Source organism: Typopeltis vanoorti, chromosome 15 (assembly GCF_054136105.1).
Source record: "Typopeltis vanoorti isolate ZY-2024b chromosome 15, IOZ_Tvanoo_1.0, whole genome shotgun sequence".
Classification (NCBI taxonomy): domain Eukaryota; kingdom Metazoa; phylum Arthropoda; class Arachnida; order Uropygi; family Thelyphonidae; genus Typopeltis; species Typopeltis vanoorti.
The window spans coordinates 57550987-57570005 of record NC_143563.1 but is presented as its reverse complement, the minus strand read 5'-3'; the positions used below and the strand labels follow the sequence as shown (position 1 = coordinate 57570005).

At 36.5% G+C, this 19019-nt stretch overlaps 1 protein-coding gene across 1 annotated transcript; it reads left to right on the top strand.

Moving 5' to 3' along the window:
• Positions 1–7632: 7632 nt before the first annotated feature.
• LOC150098784 (centromere protein S-like) lies at positions 7633–8910 on the top strand. Its single transcript, XM_090404702.1, has one exon. It carries the CDS (start codon positions 7765–7767, stop codon positions 8146–8148), a length of 384 nt encoding a protein of 127 aa, XP_090260828.1. The 5' UTR covers positions 7633–7764; the 3' UTR covers positions 8149–8910.
• The last annotated feature ends 10109 nt before the right edge of the window (positions 8911–19019 follow it).

Here is a 19019-nt window from a genome sequence, read left to right as displayed (position 1 = left end):
TAAAGCTTACTCTAAGTAAGTATATTGGGGGTTATTAATAGAAGGAGTTTTTGTAATTTTTTATTATCCTTGCTATAGATATAAAACTTAGTTAAAAAAAAAAGGAAGCAAATAATTCTGCAGAAGTAGAATTTGGGCAGAAAGTGTTACCAGAATTGTCAATATATCAAACATGACTCTAATTGTCATGTGTGAAGTTATACTGACCCGATGAAGTGCAAAGAATTCTAGTGACAAAGGTAAACAAACTTGATGTTAATAAGGCTGTGGGACTTGATAAGATATCACTACTTATTTTGAAGGAATGTGCCAGTTAGTTGGTGTCTACCTTGACATATTTTTTTAATATGTCTTGCACTGGGTCGAGTTTCAAAGAAGTGGAAGAAGGGCAAGATTGTGCTGCTTCATAAGGGAGGTGATAGAACTCAAGCATCAAATTATAGACCTATCTGTGTGTCAGATGTTGTGGTTAAGGTGTTGGAGAAGCTGGTGAGAACTAGGATCCATAATTGTTTTGACAACAATGGTATTATATTATTATTTGACACCTCCAGGGAGTCCAAAGACTCATCGAGGGCGAGTGTGCTAACAGCATCAAACGATTGGTCCCCTTCCAACTACTAACCTCGCTCAAACTTACTTAACTGAGCCATTAGTAGCAGAGGCTCTACCAATCGACCAACATAGTTAGACGTTTAAAATATTTTTCTTCTAGTACTTGAAAATAGGACAAATCTTTATCCTTTTTGTCAGCATGCAAACTGGACTCAGATATTTTGAAAGAGGTGTTGTGATAAAATGTCATGTTGCAGGCCTATCTCTTCAGCAAATTGGGCCATCCCAGTCAACAATGACTAATATCACACTGAGATGGAAGCACAGAGAGAGAGACAACTGTAAGTGATACTCACAGTGAACTACCAACCACCTGCACTGGATGTGACCATGGGGTGCTATGAAGGATAATAGGTGAAAACCACCATTCTTCAGCCGACACATTGAATGCAGAATTCCGAGTATCGACTAGAACAGGTATCTGCACATACAAAAGAAACATTCCGAGCCAACAATCACACCATGGGTCTCCATGGTAGGACAATGCAGTGCTTCCTACTTTTTGGCATTTTTACGGAACTGACCATTGTCTCTTTTAGCAAGACAATGCACCGTGTCATAATGCTGCTGTAACTGCGCAGCTTATGGGCAGGAACGTCACCACACTTGAGTGGCCTCCACAGAGCCATGATCGCAATCCTATTGAAAATCTGTGGGATGAACTGAATCGTCGGATGAGGTCAAGGGACCTCTGCCCCACAGCAGTCCAAGAATTGATTACATGCGTAGAGCAGGAATGGTTCAAAAGTCTTGTTGATCGTTATCATACGCTTGTGGAAAGTACACCCCATAGTATCGTTGCAGTCATCACAGTGAAAGGAAATGCTATATGTTAACCACGTCGCCATCAATATGGATAAAATACATCAGTCCTCTATACTTCGTATCCATATATTTCAATGTGATATCAATGGTATTACAATTTTAATATGCACTTCGCATCCATGGTAACTTGAACGTATGTATACGTCTTGGCCGGTTGGGTGGTTAATATAGTGGATGCATTGGCTGTTTGTTCCTAACGCTATTGTGTCCATTGACTTCTTTCCAAGCAGTATGCATGTGTGTGATAATGAAATAACTAACATAACACACGCACGTGTGTGTTGTGTTAGTAAGAATTTGAGGCCGAAAACCATGGAGATACCCATCTAATAATAAGAAGAAAAATGCTAATGCCTTTATATTCCTGATATAGACTAGGCTAGGTCATTTTATCCCTGTCTAACTTTGCGAGAATGAGGGTTCACTGTCCACCAGTAGCCAATGAGAGATGGATGGCCCATCTTACACTATCTTTTATCAATTATAATCGGCATCCATCAAAAAAGGTCGACACACAGTGACACAGTGCTACTATCGCTTGGTACCTAGCCCTAACAGTTTTCTCTGAAACAGTATGGGTTCTGTGGTAGATTTTGAGTTTACCGAACGAAACACCATTTCTAGAGAAAAAAAACAGCTTGCACTTAAAAATTTTCTTTTGGTGGCTTGTTTATAATAATAATAACAACAATAATAATACTTTTTAACTTGGTTATACTCCCTTGCTAGATCCCTTACTGTGGAAGACAATACCATAGGAATATGAATTGACTTGGCTGGTAGTGGCTGTGTATTGTGAATCACAGCCTATCATTGGGCTTGCACTGTTACTATAGACCAATGAGTGATGTTGAAGATTGTATTTCTCCCATAGTATTTCCATGAGTATTTTACACTGCTGATGTTTAGCATTAGGCAATCTAATTGCGCAGTCTATCTTGGCCATGCTTGAAGAATGCTATTATTTCACATTTAGGACCTGTATTATTATTTTCTTATCTAGCTTCATGTCGTTACCATTAAATTATAGAGCTTTCCCAACAATTAACCGTATGTCTTTTGCACAAACATTCAGATTCTATTGCATGCATTTGCCATAAATAGTTCCATGATTGCTGTTTATCACAAGTGGCCTTCTGTTTTCTTCTAAAGCTTTTTAAAATGCACTCATTTAGTCTTTGCTGCTTTATATTTTAACTCCAAAAGCACTGAAAAAAAAATTTTTTCCATCGTACATGTGCAATCAATGCATCCATGGTTCAGTCGCTTGGAAATTTTACCTACCTGGAGACACGTGAATTCGAATTCTGTCTAGAACAAGAGAAGTTCATAAAGAGTTTTCAATTGATGTTGAGCTCAAGTATGTGCTCGACATCAAAAGAGTTTTTTTTTGCTATGTAGCAAGTAATAATGGAAAGATAACATGCTCATTGCTGATAGTAGGAAAGTGAGTGACAGAAGCAGAAGAAACACTTCGGTAACAGGTGATCACTTTCCAAGGGAATATCCAGTTGGTGACCTTGCAGTTACTGAAGTGAGAGAGACTGATCTGAGCATGGAGGTAGATGAACTGGAGGTACTGAATATATTGAAAAATATCAATTATCTCAGCTCGTGCTACGAGAATCTGGAAGTGAACTGGCATTGCCTCTGACGAAGTTGTTTAATCCAAGTTCAACTCAGGCAAAGTTCCAAGGGAATGCTATTATTTCATTAACACTGACATCTTCGAACAGACTGGAATGTATTAACCTTATAACTGTAGATAGCCTGAATAATAATAATAATAATGTCTCAGATAAATTACAATTTAGAAATTACAAATGAATAATAATAATTAAAATATAAATCAGCTAATGCCTTTTATTCCCTTATAGGGAGTAGGCGAGGCCTTTATACCCTATCTTTTAGAGACTGAGTGGGAAGTATTTTTTTTATAAAATAACTGCTTTTATGTAGCTCAGTGGATGTGGCGTTTGCACATCACATTGCTTGACTGCACGAAGGAAGGCTTCTTGGTTTCGAATCTAGTCGGCGACTAGAAGAAATTTTTCTAAGCCTTTTTTTCGACCGGTTCCCGAGTTAGTCGATCTCTCGTACGGGCAAGTGGGTTTTTTCTCCAAGAAACCCGGATTTTTCGTCCTGTAAACGCAAGAAAATCGACCGTAGACTCCACATTATTTCAGACATTTAATACGAGTGTTAGGGACCACGAGATGGCGGCACTTGTTGAGCCATCTCTCTTCACTGCATGCCGCTTAATTAGTTATAGCCTTGGGCCAGCTATCTCTTATTGGGTACCAGCGGAGATTGAACTGCCCACTCAGTCTCAAAAAGTTAGAGCTAAAACGGCCTTCTCCTCACTATATATATACGGGAATAAAAAGGCATTAGCTGATTTTTTTCTGCTTTTATATTATTAATAATAATTGCATGTATTTAATTTTCTTCCTAAAAAACGAAGTACTTAGCAATGAAATCTATCCATCATGGTGTTAAAAAAGTGTATTTATCTCGAAGTTTAATAAGAATATTATTGTTATTAAAATCTTATTAATAAATAATTATTACGATTTCAAAATATCTATTGTGAAAAACTGAAATGAAGGTATTCAGCATTCACTACTATTAACAAAAAAGGAAGCTTCAAATATAAATTTTGAATAAAAATAAACTACAAATTATTATTATTATTATTTGTGACACCTCCAAGGAGTCCGAAGACTCATCGCGGGAGGACACCTATTGTACAACTCTTCATCACCACTGCACCTCTACTACCAATCATCTAAATCAGTGCCATCTACCGCCCACTACCACAACTAGTATTTTTTGTCTGTAAATTGCGTGTGTTCTGAACGGCCGATTTGTCTGTATGCGGGATGAAAAACCCGATTTTCCGGGAGAAAAAACCCTGCTACCACCGTATGAGATCGGCTAGCTCACCTTTGATTGAAAAAGTCCATATAAAGATTATTCCCATCATGACAAGACTCAGACTTAGGCCTTTTCCAATTAAAGGATGCAACGTCCATTGTTCTTCCAATTTTGCTATGGAGGCACTTAAATTGAAATATAAATGTAAATGGTAAAATGCAGAAATAACCATTTTAATGTAAAACTCATAAATTGTTCTTGTTATGATTTTTGCTAATTATTGTAATAATATGTAACAAAATGTATACTATAGTCATGTAATTTCTTTGAAAGATAATAAAGAAAGATTATTATTAAAATTATTAATACCTTATTATTATTGAACATAATAAGAATAATAAGTAGTGTGAAGGAAGGAAGCAAATCAATAAATCTACTAACGACATTTCCGCCCATTTAGAATAGGTGGAGTAATTTTAACCTAACTCTTTTGTAGGATCAGTGGCCAGCTCTCTCCACCCTTCGCTGACACTGACAGTGTGCTCTGTACCATCAATAAGTTCATTGGCGTCCTGGGAGAGAATACTGCATACAATTGCCGTCATTTGCTCCCTTATTCAACAGCGTTTTTTTTTTTTAATTCTGTGGTTAAAAAATTCTGCTTGTTAACCACACAATTTCAATAAAGAAATAATAGTACTGTATATCTGCTAACGTTAACAGTAGATCCGCCAATGAAAAGACAGCTAACAAGTGCCGCCATCTCGTCCCCCCTAACCCTAACAATATTTTTAATGTCTACAATTATGTGGGTTCTACCGTTGATTTTTTGCGTTTATAAGACAAAAGACCCCAGTTTATAGGAGAAAAAATTCACTTGACCCTGCCAGAGACTAAGTCTTAAAAGTTCCTCTAGTCGGTGATCAGAATCGAACTCAGAACGCGCTTTCTAGGACGCCAGAAGAAAGTTTGTCCTTGGTTCAGTTCTAGTCGCTGACTAGAGAAACTTTTGCTAAGCACTATTAGATCTCTGGCATGGGCAAGCGAATTTTTTCTACCATAATTGTTTTTTTTTTGTCCCGTAAACTCAAGAAAATCGACCATAGACCCCCACAATTTCAGACATTAAAAATATTGTGTTACGTGAGGGAGCACGAAGTGATTGCACTCGTTAGCGATCTCTTCACTGGATGCTGTTTAAATTAGTGATATTCTAGGGTCAGCTATCTCTGATTAGCTACCAGTGCGACCACTTTGTGCTTCCACCCATCCAATAGTTAGGGCTAAAACCGCCTCGCCTTCTTATAAGGGAATGAAAGGCATCAGCTGAGATCCATTATTACCTTTTATCCTGAAAGAGAGTAGGCATGATGGGACCATTTAGCTCTAACTTACTCTTAAAGGTTAGTTGGCAGCAGACTCCACCACCCTTAGCCAATTTCTGAATAGCTGGCCCCAAATTATCAGTGATTTTAATCTGCATAGAAGTGCAGCAGACATTGTGGCCATCCTCTGGTCCTTAACTCTAATACTATGTATTGTCTGAAAGTAGTGTGAGTCCTACCGTCAAATTTTCATGAATTTATGGAATGGAAAATTCCAAAACCAGTCGAAGAAAGGCTTAATTTCCTCTAGACGGCGAATAAAATCAATCTTTTTTGGGAACTTAGTGCTATGGACGCAAATATCATTTCTGGAAGGGTAGGCTGCACAGGAATTCTTCCACATAACTCAAAAAGGAGGGAATCCTACTTGACTATTCCAGATAGATTAGGTCGGCTGAAAAATAAACATTACAGGAACAACAATAATAAATCAGATACAAACAGGAGCATTTTATTTTAATTTCAGCTCTGTCCTCAAATGGTTCTATACAGCAGGCCCGGCTGGCCAAGTGGTTAGCGTATCTGCTCTCCAGTCAAAAAGGCTGCGGGTTCGAATCCCGCCGTGGGCATGGATGTTTGTGATTGTCTGTGGAAAAACCAGTGGTGGTGGTTGGCGGCAGATGACGTTAGTGTAGTTGCAGTCAGTTGGTGGAGATGGCTGTAGAGCAGGTGTCCTCCCTCAATGACTCTTTGGACTCCCTGGAGGTGTCTAATAATAATAATAACATTCGTAATGTAAGTGGAGATTAAGCAATCCGAGAATCCTTCATCAGAAACTAGGCTTGGTACTTTTGCAAACTACTTTAGGTTTCCAATAAGTAATATGAAGATCAAATGAAGGGCGATGAAAATTATTTACCATTTAAAGACAGTCACAAACATTCAATCCACAGCAGGTTTTGACCTACAACCAGGGAAAAGAAATAGCTTAAAGAGGGTTTTTCTTTTTTTTTTTTTCCTTTTTTTTTTTTTTTGAGGCATGGTTGAATGCTTTTGATACATGTTGTAGTTTAATCCCATTGGATTTCTGGACTGGGAAAACGCTTTATCTTAAGATCATAATATTAACATATATGACTGGCTTTTCCCCTTAGTTACTTCGCCGTAATTCCAATCTTTAGGTGCATCCTCTCTACCTATGCACGTTCTAAAAGGTAAAACTGTACCTTTTCAAATCTAACGTTAACAAGTTTTTTGCTTCACAGCCATTCTTAGTAGTACAAGTAGTTTAGGAAATTTTTGCGCGCTTGGTAAAAAAAAGGCGATTATGGTTAAAAAAAAAAGTGTTTGTATTACCGCGCCTCTGCTACTAATGGCTCACGCAAAAAGTTAAGCAAGTTTGAGCACGATTAGTAGTTTTATTATTATTATTATTATTATTATTATTATTACCCCCAAGACCTCATGGAATCAAAGACTCATCTAGTTGGAAGGGGATCAATCGTTCAATGCTGTTGGCACCAGTGGCGCACTCAGGATTTAATCTTGGAGGGGGTCGAGCGGTCAAGATTTAAACTTTGGGGGGGGGGGGGTTGAGTAGACGATTTGCGAATTCACACTACGCATCGCATACGACCTATGACTGAGCATCTGCAGTGATCGCTAATTCATAAGTAGTATAGAAATAGAAGACACGACATAACATAAATTAAAAAAAAATAATTTTAATTAGGAAAAGATTTTTGGAAAATTTTTCTAGTGTTTTTTTCCTTTTCTTTTGGGGGAGGCCCGGGTCCCTAGGTCCCCACTCTGGGTGCGCCACTGATGGTACACTCTCCCTCGATGAGTGTTTGGACTCCCTGGAAGTGTCATATAATAATAAAATAATAATAATTATTAAAAAAGAAAAAAATAGCCTGATTTCATTCGAAATAAGTTACCCTCCTACAACGAATTCCTGGCGTTACTCTCCTCTACGTCACTTGGTGGGATGATTAAATGTACTGTTACATGTGGCTTTGCAAACATCAGTTGGTGCTTATTTAATGTGTGAATGTAAGGTTAGTGCTATAATTAATAATATTACAGTAATGTTTTTGGATTCGTATATATATGTGTAAGAATGGCAGAAGGTACAAGCGGAAATAATTTAACAAGCGATGAGATACGAGAAGAACAGCTAAAGGCAGCCATCCATTACAGCGTAGGTAAAATCTGCGAAGAAATAGGAGAAAAACGTAAGGTTGAATTTTCTAAGCTGTTTATTGCTACTCTCGCAAAACTTACTTTTCGGCAGATTTCTACGTATGCTGAAGATCTAGAAATGTTTGCTAAACATGCTAAGAGAAGTGTCATAGGAACAGAAGATGTCAAGTTGCTTGTTCGTAAGTTAGAACCTCTTGCACAGCATCTAGACGAATGTACTTTCCAAGCTACTAAAGGGGTTTCGGCAGGCCAGTCAAGAGCGAAACAGAAGCGGAAAAGAAATCCAGACGTTACAGAATAATGTGTTTAAGGGAGAAAAAAAAACAACGAATTTTGTTAAAACTGCAGAACAAATTCCATAAAATAAGAAAAACTGATTAGACTGCACTACATTCTCTTAAAATTAGATATACATTTAATTTCATTTCATGAAGTATAAATTAACTGGGGGGAGGGGGGGAAGGTCTTTGTTAAGGGTTTCATCTTATGGGAATAAAAGCACTATATTAACTAAGGTTGTAACATAGATATATAATTACTTAATATAGCTTCACTATTTCTTGAATTATATATGCCAAATTGCAAATATTGGTTGGTAAAGATTTTAAAGATGCTTGAAAATCAAGCTCTTAAAATTAGATATACATTTAATTTCATTTCATGAAGTATAAATTAACTGGGGGGAGGGGGGGGAAGGTCTTTGTTAAGGGTTTCATCTTATGGGAATAAAAGCACTATATTAACTAAGGTTGTAACATAGATATATAATTACTTAATATAGCTTCACTATTTCTTGAATTATATATGCCAAATTGCAAATATTGGTTGGTAACAATTTTAAAGATGCTTGAAAATCAAGCTCTTAGTGCCAACTTCAAAATCAAATTTCTTTTTTTTTGTAGAATTTTTGTGATATTGATACAGAAGAAAACTGCTTGAGAAAGGAACATTTATTATTATAATATAATACCAGCTTACTGAAATAGTGTACAAAATAGCTAAAGCCATGCCATTTACCTGCTGTATTCATACTTCTGTTAGTAATAAAATTATAACTCACAAATTCATATTGAGTTGATGAGCATGCAAAATATGCATTCACCATTGTTCAGGTTTTTTTTTTTTTTTTCATATTATTATTACATGAAACCTCCAATTACTCATTGCAGGAGGGCACTCTGCCACACACATCTCACTGTCTCCTCCACTACATACAACCACCATCAACGCTATTTATCATCCATCACCACCAAGAGTATTTTTTGTCTGTAAATTACGTGTGTTCTAAGACTGATCTGCTTGTACGAAGGATGAAAAGCCAGAGTTTCCAGGAGAGAAAACCCTGCTACTTCCATATGAGATTCGTATGATTATTGTTTATATTTTACCCCACTTGCCTATGTCATCAGAATAAAGTGCAATCTTGATATGGAACTACCATTAAAAACAGCTTCATTCACCGTGTAGTTTATATATGCCATGCATATATATATATATATATATGTGTACTGTTTCCATTATATGATAAGCAGCTTAAAGTGGGACAAGTTTGATTAGAATCTTAAGGCAATTCATGTGCAACTTATCTTAAATTTTTGATATATAATATGTGTATTGAGATAAGTATTGGGACAGCACTGCATTTCATAGCAACTTAAATGGCCCACACCTCAGTAGGCATGCAAATTCCTCCTCCTTTGACCCTGATTACATTTTCCACTCTTCTGAACATAGGTTTCACCAGCTCATAATAAAGTAAGTTGGATATTTTAACTGTTATCCCTACAACATGAACATCGGGCTGGCTCTAGGTACCACAAAACAAGCACGTGCTTGCGGCTTCATATTTACGAGGGCAGCATTCCATCAGTATATAAAATGTGATCACATGTCAATGTACAGTTTTTGTTGTTGGACACCAATATGACTTGCACTCGACATTCCAGGTTCACTCAGAGTGTTCTGTTAGGTGTAAATTAGGAGTCAGTGCAAGTCATTAAGCTTTTCTATATCAAATCATGTTGCAACAGCAACCTTATAGTATGATAATGTGCATTGTCATTCTGCAAGGGGTATTAATCTGCTCCATAAAAACTTTCATCATGTAGGAAGCATTGTACTATTCCATAAGTGTTGCATATCCATTGGGATTCATCCTTCCACTCACTGAAACCTAAAATCCTAATCTGTATTAGAAAAAATAAATTCTAAACCATTACACCAACACTCAAATTTCACAGTTGAAACTGTATTTGGAATAAGACATCCAGGCATTCACTATACTCGTCTATTCAACTGGAAAAAGAGTAATGTCATTTGTTACTGTTTATGTACTCTGCTAGGAAGAAGTCAACAGATACCAAGTGTAAGGAACAAACAGCCAATGTGCCTACCTTATTAAGATGGGACTGCCTTTTTCTGTGATGACTGCAGCAATCCTACAGGCTTTCCAGAAGCATACAATAGTGATAATGGGAATTTTGGACTGTTTTTTCCTGTAGGCATGTAATGAGGTCCTAACTATTGGGGGGGGGGGGGAACAGATGCCCCTTGACCTCACCCGACACCAGAGTTCATCCCACAGATGTTCAGTAGGGTTGAGATTAGGGCTCTGTGGAGGCTAGTTAAGTGTGGCGATGCTCATGTCTGCAAACCACGCAGTTACAGCAACAGTCTTATGACATGGTGCAGTCTTGCTGAAAGAGACAATGGTCAGTTCCATAGAAATGCCACAAAGTAGGAGGCACTGTGTTATCCAGAATGTTCAGATACCTGTCAGAGTTTAGTGTTTGTGGCACCACAAGCCAAGGTCTGAGACCAAACCAGGAAAAACAGAACATAGTTGGGGTTATGTGCTTTGGTAAGAGCACTTAATATATATATATATATATATATATATATATATATATATATATATATATATATATATAGTCTACACTGTTGATTACCATGATTAATCTTTGGCTTATATGCATTGTTCCTTTCTATAGAAACATAAACCATGCAGACTAATATGAACTCCTGTAAATATATATATAGTCTACACTGTTGATTACCATGATTAATCTTTGGCTTATATGCATTGTTCCTTTCTATAGAAACATAAACTATGCAGACTGATATGAACTCCTGTAAACTTACTGAATTAACTGGGCATTTGCCACACCCACTCCCATCTATATGCTCGGAAGAAGGTGTAGCGTGATTTGTCGCTCCATAACACAGCTTTCCAAGCTGCCACATCCCACTGAAGATGATGCATGTTGGTTCAGGTGATGTAGGGCTTGCATGTTGTAGTCCTACCATGGAAACCAAGTTTGTGAGCCTCGGTTCTAAATGTTTTTGTGCTGATTCATGTTTCAGTCGATGCCAGGAACTCCCATTCAACATGTCAGGCAATGAATGGCAGATTTTATATATTATCCTTCATAGCACCCTGCGGTCACATTCAGCGAGTATGATGGGTCATCCATTACAGGTAGTACATGCTGTTGACTCCCTTCATGTCCATCTCAGTATGATATCTCTGATTGTTGACCTGGAATGGCTCAATTTGTCAAACAGATTGGCTTGCAACATGGCATCCTATCACAATGCCTCCTTCAAACTCCATCAGTTCCCTTCTTGCAGCAGTTTCACTAACATCGTATTTCTCCAGTTTATACCGGCTACAAACATGTTACTCATTTCATGGCATGATGCATCTTGCTCATTAGGGTATCCATTGACTTCTTTCCAAGAAGTGTTTTATATATATATACTCTATATCTATAAAAAGATAAGACTAAATTTGAAATTTTTATGTGACGTTATTTGATATCTACTATATAAAATAAAAAAGTGTTAGAAGATTTATTTAGTTTATTTATGATTATGCAGGATTATAAATATCTACTCTATACATTCATGAAATTATTTTTTCTTACTTTATCTTTCTTCCATTAAAGTTCCTTTCATTAGAGGTTTCCAGGAATTTAAGATAAGCTGAAATTTGAAACGTTTTTATGTCACGGATGTGACATAAAATTCAAAACGGATGTGATGTCAGCTTGGTAGTCATGACTTTTGGAAGGCGACGAAATGCGCGATGCTTTCTCCACCTTTGCTCTGAGTTGCCCTTGTGTTGCACTACCATTGGGTAGGTAGCTCTCTCTTTCTTAAAGGTAGTGCAACATAGGGGCAACAGCATATAATCAGTCATGACCTACCAGCCTGAAAATCGGGGAGGGGGAGTAACCACCCCTAGTGTATATATATAGTCTATACTGTTGATTACTATGATTAATCTTTGGCTTATATGCATTGTTCCTTTCTATAGAAACACAAACTATGCAGACTAATATGAACTCCTGTAAACTCTCTGAACTTATTTGATTGTTTCCACATTAGATAGATTTCCACAATAACCGTCCAAGTACCCATTGGTTATCTCTGTTGGCTTTTAGTCTTCATATGTGTTTCTTGGCAGAGATGTTACCTTGAATTTCCAACAGCTGATTATGTTCCTTACACTTGATTTACCAATGACACAAATGGATAGACCACTAATATATCATCCTGTGATAATGCTTCTCCCAAATCAGTGCATTCTTCTCTATATACCATTGAGAGAGTATACACATGTATAATTGAAGTTAAGTAGCTGTATTTTTGTTTTATTAAAATTTTTTTTTTCTTTTATGTTTCTCCCACCCATGAAAGGTTATTTGCAAACTTGTATATTTTGTACCATTGGTGGGCTAAGAAATTTTTTTTTCTATGTTTTATCAATTTTGTGTATATTTTTTTGTATTTTTAATTTATTTTTTGCATAGTCCAGAAACCCTGCTTTAGAGACGAAATGAACATTTTCAACCTACTTCAGGCCTCCATTAAGCGGGGAGTAGTCTCACACCAGGCAGTGAAATTCATTTCCCACCTAAAGACAATTACAAACTTCCATGGCAGGATTTGAACTCGCAGTCTTTTGGTGGAAAGCGGGTATACTAACCACTCAGCCAACTAGGCCAGCAAAACCTCAGGTGTAGGTGAGAAATATGAAAAAGTGTTGGAAGGGGGGGGGGGATTCATCTATTATGCATAGTGTCCTCTAGATAGTATTAACAAAGGTTTTAGTACACCATCCTAAATGTGAGAACAGCCTTCGCAGGTTTGGGAGTTACCAAGTGTTGTCAGGAGTTGTAGGTGAACAAAAGAGGACACCAAGTTGGAGGATATGGCTAGATATGAAAATCAAGTAGAGAAAATTGATTGTCGCTAAGAGTTGGAATATTATCAAATATCAAGAAGAAGTAAAGTAAAATCTTTCTGCTGAGAAATTAAGGTAGGATCATACAAAGGGTAAGGATATTGGTAAACAATGGTTATGGAAGATATTGAAGCTTGAATCATTTCAGCACTATAAAGTTTCTTGTAGAGGAATGGATTGAGCAAAACTATTTAATGTCACAGGATAAGAAGCTGGGATTGGACTGGGAGAATGTTCATCTGCAGAAAAGGAAAATAAGGCTATGATCAAAGTTGCCAAGAGGAGAACTAATGTCTGCAGTGTACTTGGAGAGAGGGTTAGGGAGAGGTCGAGGGTGTTGGAAAAGAGGAATGATAAAGATTATCAGGTATTCTGGTTTGCAGGTAAATGCTTTGTGTTAAATAATGATAATAATACTGATAATAATTCACCCTTCTTTCCAACTTGATCTGTAAAGTTGGGGAATAACTGGTAATTAGTTTACAGAATTAACAATGCATATAAAGTATATTAATTAAAGGTAACTTTAATGAATAACTTCTGTATTTCGGCAACGTCACATTGCCATCTTCAGGAACATAAAGATATGGTATGTGCACGCAGGCACTAACACAAAGCAAATGAAGAAAGCAAGAAACTAATATTGTTCCTAAAGTCCTAATGGACTTTAGGAACAATATTAGTCCGAAATATAGAAGTTATTCATTAAAGTTACCTTTAATTAATATACTTTATATGCGTTGTTAATTCCGTAAACTAATTACCAGTTATGTCTGACCAACGTATAAGCCTTGCTACTAGAAAGTTGGAGAAGGGATGCCATTTTGAATTATGAATGTTGAAGTCTCTAAGGTAGATGATGTTGAGCATTGATAGTTGAACTGTAGAAATCATTCTAGAAATAAATAATCAAAGTAGTGGAATATTGGAATTTGGAGAGTGTTAAAGGTAGCAGGTAAAAAGAATGGGCAAGGAAATCTTAAGACAGAGAAGATCATATTGAAGGAATTTCAAGGATTATTAATCTATGGCACTAAATATCAGATCTTACCAATGCATGTTTCAACTTCCTTACAGAGCAAATCACGTGGAATGTAGTTAATGTTTATGATAGTGTCTCAGATAGTCAAGTACATATAACAGAATTTTTTTTTCTTTTACATGGAATTTTGTTCTTTTTAGGCTTTTTTGGGGGGCTTTTTTATTGTACAAATAGTACAATAATGTACCATTTATCTAACTTTCAAAACAACAATTCTTCAATTAACTGGTATGTCAACCAACTTATGATGAAGCATCGTGTAAATATAATTATTTTAGCCCACTCTTCAGTTATCAGAATAGCAAATTGCATGATGTCAGATAAATGTTAGATTACTGTATGTGCCTTGGGATTTTTCTCCCCCTTCCTAAACCACAGTATTGCTATTATTTATTGTGGTATCTTTCATGGTTGGTGATGTCAAAAACTTAGAGCAGTAGCATACAGTAGGGGGTGAAGATTTGTAGACGTGACTTGACTCCAACACAGGGAGTGCCCAGACCCCAGCTTCAACTTCCCTCAATGCATAACATGTCTGCAAGGAGATGTGCTTTGCATTAAGCGAGATACTAAGAATAGGAGTGATGAGAGCTTGGTCCACCTTTACTACGAGTTGCCTCAGTCCTGGAGATACTTCAGGTGCAAACTTTGTTTGCTTACACTTGGATAAAGGATTAAACTAAATTTATTATAGTCTAACCAAGTGGGAAAAAACTTCCAACACCCAACTTCAAGTATGTCCTTGACAGTATTCCACTGCATACATTCCCTCAAGACATCCAGCAGAAGAAGCATCAGCAACAGGATTATTTGCCAGCTGATCAGGAAAGTTCTCAATATGTTACAATCAGGTTTGATCTCATCTGCTAACAGTTCTATAAGCACCTGCTCTACAGAACTGTTTTACTGCTTTATCTTCAAATGGGAATGTGCTCCCTGGTTAATTACAGTACATTTGCCATGCCCAACAAGGTACTGAATGTGTGGAAGAGTGAAGCGATCAAAGATCTTTGTTTGCTTCACTTCTCTACTGTAAGATCCATCTCTTACAGTAGGGAAATGAAGCATGACAATAATCACTTCACATTTTAAAATCACCAGGGCAGTGGTGTTTCACTGAGAATGAAATTCATACTACCTCAATGTTTAATTTCCACATTTAATTTGGTAAAGTTGATATGGTAGGAAGCCAGTTGAATAAATTTATATGAAGAAAGAGAAATGAGGCAAAGTGTTTAGGCTTAGGTGCTGGTTTACATTCATGTTAAACTTTAATGGAATAATTTATAGCACAAAGAGAAATTATTATTGCACCCTCCATGGAATCAGCAGACTCATCGTGGGAGGTTCGTCAACTGATAACATATTTATCATACCGAAATTAACAACACATTCTGGTAATGTGTTCCATTCACTGACAATTCTGCATGTAAAAAAAATCTACTCCTCGCACCCTTCTTCACCACACTCTTACATAACTTCCAGGGATGGCCTCTGGTTTTTCCCTTCTTGCCTTCTACTCTTTTTATGATCCCATCTGGATTAATCCAATAAAATCCTCTCATTAACTTAAATGTCTCTATCATATCACCTCTTTTCCTCCTATCCACTAAACTCTGCAATCCACATTTTTTTTCAACCCTTCTCCATAACTAGCAGTCCAATATCCTGATTGATATTGTCTTAGTCACTCACCTCTGGATCCTCTCCAATGTTTCTGCATCACATTGAAAACCAGGTGACCAAATCTAAGCACAGTAGTTTAAGTGTTGTCTGACCAATGCTTTCTATAGTAGCACAATCACCTTATCCCTACATGTTAGTGTACTTCTTATCATGGTGGAAATATGATGCACAGTCTTTGCAACACTTGCAAACTACAACCCCCACTTATTGAAAGGACTATCTTCATTCTTTCACTTTTGTTCTGGTAGTAATGGTATAAGGAAAGGAACAGCCTTCTTCCATACCATTTTCCTCAATGAATACAGCTTGCTCTTCACAAAACACATTGTTTCATGAAGAGCAATGTTTCTTTCTTACTCCTTGCCCTACACTTGTTTTGTAGGATTTTGTGGAGTTGATATCTTAAAAAAAAAAAAACTCCACTCACTCTCTCACACAATTTAAATTCTGTAATAAATTTAGTTTAATCCTTTATCCAAGTGTGAGCAAACAAAGTTTGTGCCTGAAAATATCTTCAGGACTGGAGTAAGATAGTACAATACCAGGCAACTCATAGAAAAGGTGGACCAAGCTAACATCACTCCTATCTCAGTATCTCCCATAATGCAAAACACATCTCCTTGCAGATATGTATAATATTATGCATTAAGGGAAGGACCATTGCCCAGACTAGTTTTGACCTTTATTGAGGTCTCTTCAGTGGGAACCAGGCCCAGAAGTGGAGATACCAAGATAGAAGCAATGGAGAGGTCACCTTTACCTATAGGAGTTGCCAAAAGGTGTGCCACCTTATTATTAAATTACTCTGGATTTAGAGAAAGATGTTGAAAGTTTATTTTTCACTTGGTTAGACTATAATAACACTTGGATAAAGGATTAAACTAAATCTATTATAGTCTAACCAAGTGAAAAATAAACTTTCAACAACTTAAATTCTGCTGTAGTAGCCCCACATCATCTGCTGTACTCATCTTAGTTCTCTCACAAATTTGAATCATATGCAAACAGCTGTGTATCCCCATTTAAACCTCACCCACTATCACTGACATACATATAAATTAAACAGAAATGCTCCAAAACAGACCTCACAGGCAGATCACCAGTGATTTTCCTCTTCTGACATACTGTTCTCCCATATGTAACATATTGATGAGGTGGCCAATCTTCTATCCTAAACTGACTTGTATGTGGTAATCTATCAGACGTTTATACATTTAACGCCTGCCATTATACCACATACAAGTCAGTTTAGGATAGAAGATTGGCAGAATGATTAGTAGAAAATATTCTGCTCATTCTGCACTTTTACTATCCTTACCAACCGATCACTTTAAATAATTTTTGACTAGCACCCAAACACTAATAGTCTCCTTTCCATCCAGTTGTTTATTCCATGTTATAGCTTCAAGCTGTCTCCTGAGCTTTCCATAATCACCGGTCTTGTAGATCCACATATATATTCTTTCCTGGCAGAAGTCCTCATATGATGGTTGCCACTGAGTTAATCGCCTCTTGGCCACTCACTAACCATAAGGAAAAATTAACACCCCATTTACAATAACATCCTTTGAGAAATTATTAAATCCAAGCTCTCATTTATCATGAGATTTTTATCATATATAGCAACAAAATTATCTATTGACTATAAGTTAGCACATCAATTTAGTGTATTTCCTATGATATCCTATGTCTTAAATATCACTTATATCAGTATATCTTAAAAGATATTGAATGTTGGTAGTTAGCATCATCAGTTTCCAGATATGTACCTTAGGGGGTTGCACAGGATAATATGACAGTGCTGCATGATTAAATTTATGTTATTACTAATTTCCTATTAACATTTAAATTAGTCTGTTACTTCTCGGCATATTGCTATGTCTGATATTTTGGTCTTCTAGGATACTTCTGACTGATCATTTAATGTTTTTCTTCGGAGTTTGCTACTGAGACTCAAGATATGGTTCTTGTTTTCGAACCATTTCATTTTTTCTGCAATGATTGTATAGGCGGGTTTCTGACATATAGTTCTTTTCAGTGTAACATTCATTTTTATCATACTTAAAACTAAAAATGGTGGAAATATGATGCACTCATGGTGGAAATATGATAATCACTTCCTATTTCAAAATATAATATTTTGAAATAGGAAGTGATTATCACTTCCTATTTCAAAATCCTCTGTATACTCTTGTATCCTGTACCAGCATGAAGATATAGTGACATTATCACAATAACATAGTCTATGAGGCTTTTCTTATGTGTCTTCTCTCCATGTGAACTTGTGCATACTAGTGAATATACTTATGATATATAATATGAAATTGTTGTGGCAGCAAATGTGGAAGCAGCTAAGCCTAATTTTTCCTGCTGTACATAACCATTGTAGCAGTGACGGATTAAGGATAGTTGCCCCCCCCCCCCCTCAAAAAAAAAAAGAATTAAAAAAAAATAAAAGTTAGGTAGCAAATAAAGGAAATTTTGTACTTTTGAATTTTTTGAACTTCTGGATTTTTCTGCCGGTTAAAGGATGATAAATAATGAAACTTTATTTATTTTTTATTTTTTTATCCGTTTTTTTTTTACTTGCACTACACTCAAATAATGAAAACACGAAAAGTCATACAAAAAAGTTATTTTTGAAACAAACACCTCACTCTTACATGATTCAATAACAAATGAAGTTAAGGAGCAACCAAGCGAAACTTCCTATCTCGGCAATGCAATCAGTTTTCGTGACCTCGAAGCTGTCAACAGCAGCATGCACCGACATTGGTAATGCAGTTTAATTTAAAGCGTAGATAGTGTGCACTGTTCAAAATATGTATTAAAACGTAATAATTGTTTTGAAAAAATTTTCGCTTAAAATAATCAAGATTTTTATGATGTTTACTGAAAACATTAATCTATTTTAAAACACTATAGGAAAATGTCTTGGCTTGGAGGTCCCTAGGCATGTGCCTCATTGCCTTAATGGGTAATCTGCCACTGCATTGTAGAACTCATTTCTGTAGGTGCATATACAGTACTGAAGATGTATATATGCTATGTGTAAATGCTGAAGTAATTCCATTGATGGTACTATGAAGCTGAATCTATTTTAAGGAATTGCCTAATAGAAGTTAGTTATTAATTTGAATGTTAGTTCAGCACTAAAAACGTGATCGCAAGATTGCAGAAAATTTGCCTGAAAGAG